Source organism: Macadamia integrifolia, chromosome 6, assembly GCF_013358625.1.
Source record: "Macadamia integrifolia cultivar HAES 741 chromosome 6, SCU_Mint_v3, whole genome shotgun sequence".
NCBI classification, from domain to species: Eukaryota; Viridiplantae; Streptophyta; class Magnoliopsida; order Proteales; family Proteaceae; genus Macadamia; species Macadamia integrifolia.
This window is the reverse complement of record NC_056562.1, coordinates 32,982,552-32,987,547: the sequence shown is the minus strand read 5'-3', so window position 1 is coordinate 32,987,547 and position 4,996 is coordinate 32,982,552. Positions and strand designations below refer to the sequence as shown.

Below are 4,996 nucleotides of genomic sequence, written 5' to 3'. Positions count from 1 at the left end.
AAGTGTGAAAGGTTTTCCCAGCAGCGAAATGGGATATTATTTGCACCCAAACATTTTCTATTCGACAACTTTATCCTTAGTCAAAGAAGACAAAGATGATACCTCAGATAAACAACAGCACACCTTCTTACTTTCATCGATTGCAAGTTCTAGTTCGCCGCTTGTTGAGCTGCCACAGACCTCCCCTGTTGAATGTATTTTGAAAAGACAAAGCCGCAGCCTCCAATCACTGTTGCCGTCCGTCACTCAAGGCGCTGGTTGATGCTTGTCGCTCGTCGCCGTCAATCGCTCATTGCCATTCGCCACTAGTGGCTGCTTCAGCCTCAGTTGCAAGTGAGAGACGAAAAGTGAAGGTGAGTTCTTCACTCATCTTCTAATGGGTATAATGGTCCATTTACATTCTACAGGGGTGATTTGGGTATTTAAAAAATATTTTGAAATCTTATCAGACATAATATGACGGAGTCACATTTTTTGTCAAATTTGTCAAAATGCAGGGGAGGTTTGTGGAATATTTGAAAACACAAGAGAGGGGATTGGAATAAAAGAAAAAATACAGGGGAGGGGGATGTAAATTACTTTAAAAAAAAAAAAAAAAGGGGAACATGCCAATAGATGGGCTATGATCTAAGTTTTGAGTCGAAAATTTGGCCTTTCATCAATAATTTGGGATAAGGACAGAGCGGATATCAATTTGCATCAATTTGGTTAGGATGAAAATACCCCTGGTTGTCGTCAAAAAGGAAAATCCTCGTTACTCTTCATCCAATCCATCGATATGGTATTAATTCAAACTTGAGATGGAACATGGCTGATTCCAATCTCTTGATATGTATCAATCAATAGGTGATCCAAAGTCACTATTTTTTCACTGTAGGTAGAAGATAACTTACCTGCAACGGTCCTCTCACTATACCAAGAGGCTCACCAATGTTACAGCTGCGAACCTATGAATAAAGAGATTCCTCTTCATCGTGGATGATGGAAAACATGATTGTAACTTATATTCTTATAATGGAGTTCTTTTTTGGGAGAAAAAATGCTGCCAAACTATATAGGCACTGTTTGATAACATTTCTATCATTTCTGTTTCAAGAAATGATAGAAACAGAAATTTTCATTTCTCATAAACGAAATTTTAGGGGTTTGATAAACCTTTGCTTCTTAAAATGTTTCTTGTAGAATTATTTATTATTTATTTATTTTTTTCAACACTCGAGAATTCGATCGAGATACTCGCCGCCGTTGGAGGTCGCAGAACCGATAGCACTTCCCAGAGAAGACAACCATATCTCGAACAAATGCCTTCACCTCATCATCCTCGTCATCCTCATAGTGTTATGGAAATTTCAGATTAAAAAGCCATTGGAACTATCACTAATAAGAAGAAAACTGAAGTTTCTTGAAATTCCTTGAATGGATTCAACTGGAACTGTATGAGCCATGAGGTTCGCCGCCTCTTTGTCATTCTTCGGCTTTGCTGCTGCAACTATGTCTTCCCGCGCACCTGTAAGTACTCTCTTTATGAAAGATATCAAAAAGCTTTTTTTCGTTTATCGAAAGATCAATGGCGGAATCACTACATTATTCTGACTGTGTAACATTATATTTGTTAACAGTTTCGAGGAGGTCGATGTTTATGGCGGCGAGGGTTTTTGGATTGGTCAAATGAAAACACAGAGTCGTTCATAAGCGGGGATTCACATTTCAGGTCCGTGAGGGACGCGAATTACGGGTTCCGGCAGCGACAGAGAGGTAGTTTTGGTAGCCGTGGTGGGTTTCCGCCGCAAAATTCCTGTCACGGCCGCCTTTTCGCCAACCACCGCCTCCTGGTACCCGGAGACCGAAGCCATTGGATTACAGAAATTGGGAGTAAACTTTAGAAAGACCACCCCCCAAACTTGGTCGGAATTATGAAATTCCTGTTGAACGGAGTTTTCACCGACGGAGATCGAGACGTTCTCTCTGGCCACGCTGTGTTGAAGAAACGCCGCTTTCTGATGGAGCGAGAGGAGAGAGAGTATGATCTTTGCCTTCACTTGTTTGAGTTGTTTCTATTGTTACTCGTCATGTCTATTTCTAAGAACAGAAATGATAATAAATTTTTACTTCTATTTATAAAAACAAGAAAAATGGAATGAATTTGTCAAATGTTTTTTTTTTTCTATTTCTGTCATTTCTTGATAAAAAATGACAAAAATGATAATAATATATTTCTTAAAACGTTATCAAACAGGCTCATAAAATATGTACTATAGTTTATGTTACGCAATTGGTTAGGGAACTCAATCCTTTTTCTTATTTTCCTTTTTTTTTTGGATCAAGAGATTGCAACCAATGGAAGGCCCATGGGAGGGAACATACAAACATATGTAGTAGGGGCATAAACAAACACAACAGGACCTCTTTTTTCCTTGAAAAATGATCTCCAATCTTCTGGGATCTTTTTTTTTTTTTTCTTTCAGTAGAGTTTCACGATCCCATTTTTGTCCTTTCTCTCTTGAAAAACAAATCAATTGTTCGTATAATCACTTGATTGAATCGACATCTAATATGTCTCTTTTTTTTTTTTTTTATAATAACAAAAGATGGGACAAATGTTAAATGTTAACCCGTACAACGAGGTGATCCAACAACAGATACCATCTCATTTTTTTGTTTTTTAATGTTCATATGAAATTGTGAAGTATGAAATAATTAAAGAACTGGAGTTAAGATAAGATCTGCTGGTCATGTAATCACTTGATCGAAGAAGTCAACATTCAACATTTGTTTTTCCTAATATCATTACTAGGATTAAAAAAAAAAAAAAAAAAATCCTCCTATAAGAAAGGTATACTTGAAAATAAAAAAAAAAACAAAAATAGACCATACGATCGTAGGAACACTTGATCCATTTTACCGATGCATTGAATTTATCCAAAATGTGCCAACTTGGGCCCACTTCTGTGCATGTGGCTAATCCAGTTTATCCCAGTAGTTTTTGAATGGTCTAGATCTGCCACATCATTCTCCAAAAGACAGAAGAAAAGCAGATCCCGACGTGTCCTCTCTAGGATAATAATAGATAAGGGTAAGATAATTAATGACGAAAATATTATGCAACTTTCGTTAATAATGACAAGAGGAAGGATTTACAATAAATATCTAACCAGAGGGTGAAAGCAAAAGAACTCATGGAGAAAAATCTAAAGATAATGTCCTAACTAGAATTCTTTTTTTACTTTCTAACTTGTCTTCCGGTGACTCTGAATTTCTTCATCTGTGGGCGCAACGGCGACTTCTACTTCCACATCGCTACTCTCAATCTTATCAGCTTTCATGTTTCCAAGCTGCGGGACCACCTGCGTTGTCAAAAGAAAGGAACGGTAAAAATCCAATCCAATCCAATCCAATTGTTAAAGAAATATAGAATTTAAAGGAAGACCAATCGGTTTTGCAGCACCTCACCACCGCCCGATTGTATCGGCCGGCGAGTTTTGATGGCCGGAGTCCAGACATGCATGACTTTTGAGTTTAAACTTTAACGACAAGATCTTCATACCTGATCGTAGCAGTCATTATGATCTTCCGATTCATCGCAAGGCTGCCGTGGCCGTCTTTTGTTACTTTTTTTCATCCCAACGTCAACACCACCTGATAAAAAATTTAAAATAAAAACAAAGAAGAAGATGAAGCGTCAGCTTCTCGTTAAACAAGAGGCGATTGCACTACAGAATCGTGATCTACACCTAGATGGCGATCGACATTAATTCATAACGGCATAGAATCGAAAACTCTTCCCTGCATCTGGTTGCCATCTGGAAATGAAATCACTAAAAAGGAAAAAAAAGAGGCAAAATCAATAGAAGTAAGATTATGTTTAGTGATGATATAGGAATCTGGTGATGAACGAATCCATTTCGTTCCAGATGGCAATCGGAAGCAACCGAAGTAAAGTAAAAAGAGATGAGGAAATCTTTTCTGGAAAAGGAAAGACGAGAGAGTCAGAGAATGTATACCTGGGAAATACACTCGTTTTCTTTTGCTATTTTTATGAATTTGCAGATCGCTTGTTGAGTCGGATCTGTCAGGAAGGTAACGGTCGAGGGGAAGATGGAAAGCAGTGGTGTACGTTAGGCCGCCATTCTCTAGCACTGTGTGAACAAACATGGCTTCTATGGAGTTCAGGAACTTCAAGTGCTTCTCGTTCGTCCATAAACCTTCAAGATCTAACGCCTCTTTCCACTCCATTAGCACCGGAAAACCGCTTTGAAAGTATTCGGGGGAAGAAAAACCGCTTTGAGGACTCAGGAGAATGGAGAAGTTGATGTTTTCAGGTTTCGAAGCGGTTTTGTTGTGAGCTTTTCCGGTTTATAAAAAGGCTGCTACGGTGGTTTTCTTTTTCTCCCGCGTCGGACCAGACTCGTTAGTTGAGGCATGGAGGAAATATCTTCGAGGGTTTATAACTTGTGAATTTTTTTGGAGGACGTAATTACATATATGCCAGCGGTCTACCACTACATCTGTAGATTCCGCTGGATAAGCGTTGGATTGGAATCGTATGATTCTAATCTAATGGTCCATCATGTCCTGGGCTTGGGGAGATATTTTGGATCGGCAAAGAGAGTCGGTCAAAGGAAGATTCCAAAGGATTGGTCTCGGAATAAAAGGCGAAGGGAGAAAAAGAAAGCAATGACGTTGAGATGTAGTGGGGTCCAAAGTAGGGCCCACGAGTACACACTCCATCCCCATCGTGCGTCTAGGAATTAAATGTGATGGTGGTGGGTGGGTCATTGTGGGATCCACCAAAGAGCCAGCACTCAGTAGTTGACGTTTGATCCAATAGCTGGGTACACCGCCGCATTCACAGCTGGACACTTAAATATTTTGAAAGAGAAGATATTTAATTGACGTTTGATCCAAGTCGGATTTTCCTTTGCGGCTTTGACGGGGGCGTGGGCTTCACGCATATCGGTAACTGGCCTTGTTTAGCACAAAATTTATGACCGATATG

General features: G+C 39.3%; 2 protein-coding genes across 2 annotated transcripts; one reads left to right on the top strand and one right to left on the bottom strand.

Moving 5' to 3' along the window:
• Positions 1-591: 591 nt before the first annotated feature.
• Positions 592-2,050, top strand: LOC122081246 (carbon catabolite repressor protein 4 homolog 6-like). Its single transcript, XM_042648276.1, has 2 exons — positions 592-1,509; positions 1,620-2,050. Exons 1-2 carry the CDS (start codon positions 1,444-1,446, stop codon positions 1,881-1,883), a joined length of 330 nt encoding a protein of 109 aa, XP_042504210.1. The 5' UTR covers positions 592-1,443; the 3' UTR covers positions 1,884-2,050.
• Positions 2,051-3,086: 1,036 nt separating this feature from the next.
• On the bottom strand, positions 3,087-4,437 carry LOC122081520. Its single transcript, XM_042648671.1, has 3 exons — positions 4,002-4,437; positions 3,545-3,636; positions 3,087-3,344 (listed from the first exon to the last, which is right to left on the bottom strand). Exons 1-3 carry the CDS (start codon positions 4,231-4,233, stop codon positions 3,228-3,230), a joined length of 441 nt encoding a protein of 146 aa, XP_042504605.1. The 5' UTR covers positions 4,234-4,437; the 3' UTR covers positions 3,087-3,227.
• Positions 4,438-4,996: the final 559 nt, after the last annotated feature.

Excerpts from the sequence above, each read along its gene's own strand:
- LOC122081246 (XM_042648276.1), top strand. The coding sequence starts at position 1,444 with ATGAGGTTCGCCGCCTCTTTGTCATTCTTCGGCTTTGCTGCTGCAACT. Across the intron at positions 1,510-1,619 it reads CTATGTCTTCCCGCGCACCT|TTTCGAGGAGGTCGATGTTT; the intron begins GTAAGTACTCTC and ends ATTTGTTAACAG.
- LOC122081520 (XM_042648671.1), bottom strand. The coding sequence starts at position 4,233 with ATGGAGTGGAAAGAGGCGTTAGATCTTGAAGGTTTATGGACGAACGAG. Across the intron at positions 3,637-4,001 it reads AAAACGAGTGTATTTCCCAG|GTGGTGTTGACGTTGGGATG; the intron begins GTATACATTCTC and ends ATTTTTTATCAG. Across the intron at positions 3,345-3,544 it reads ATAATGACTGCTACGATCAG|GTGGTCCCGCAGCTTGGAAA; the intron begins GTATGAAGATCT and ends TTGACAACGCAG.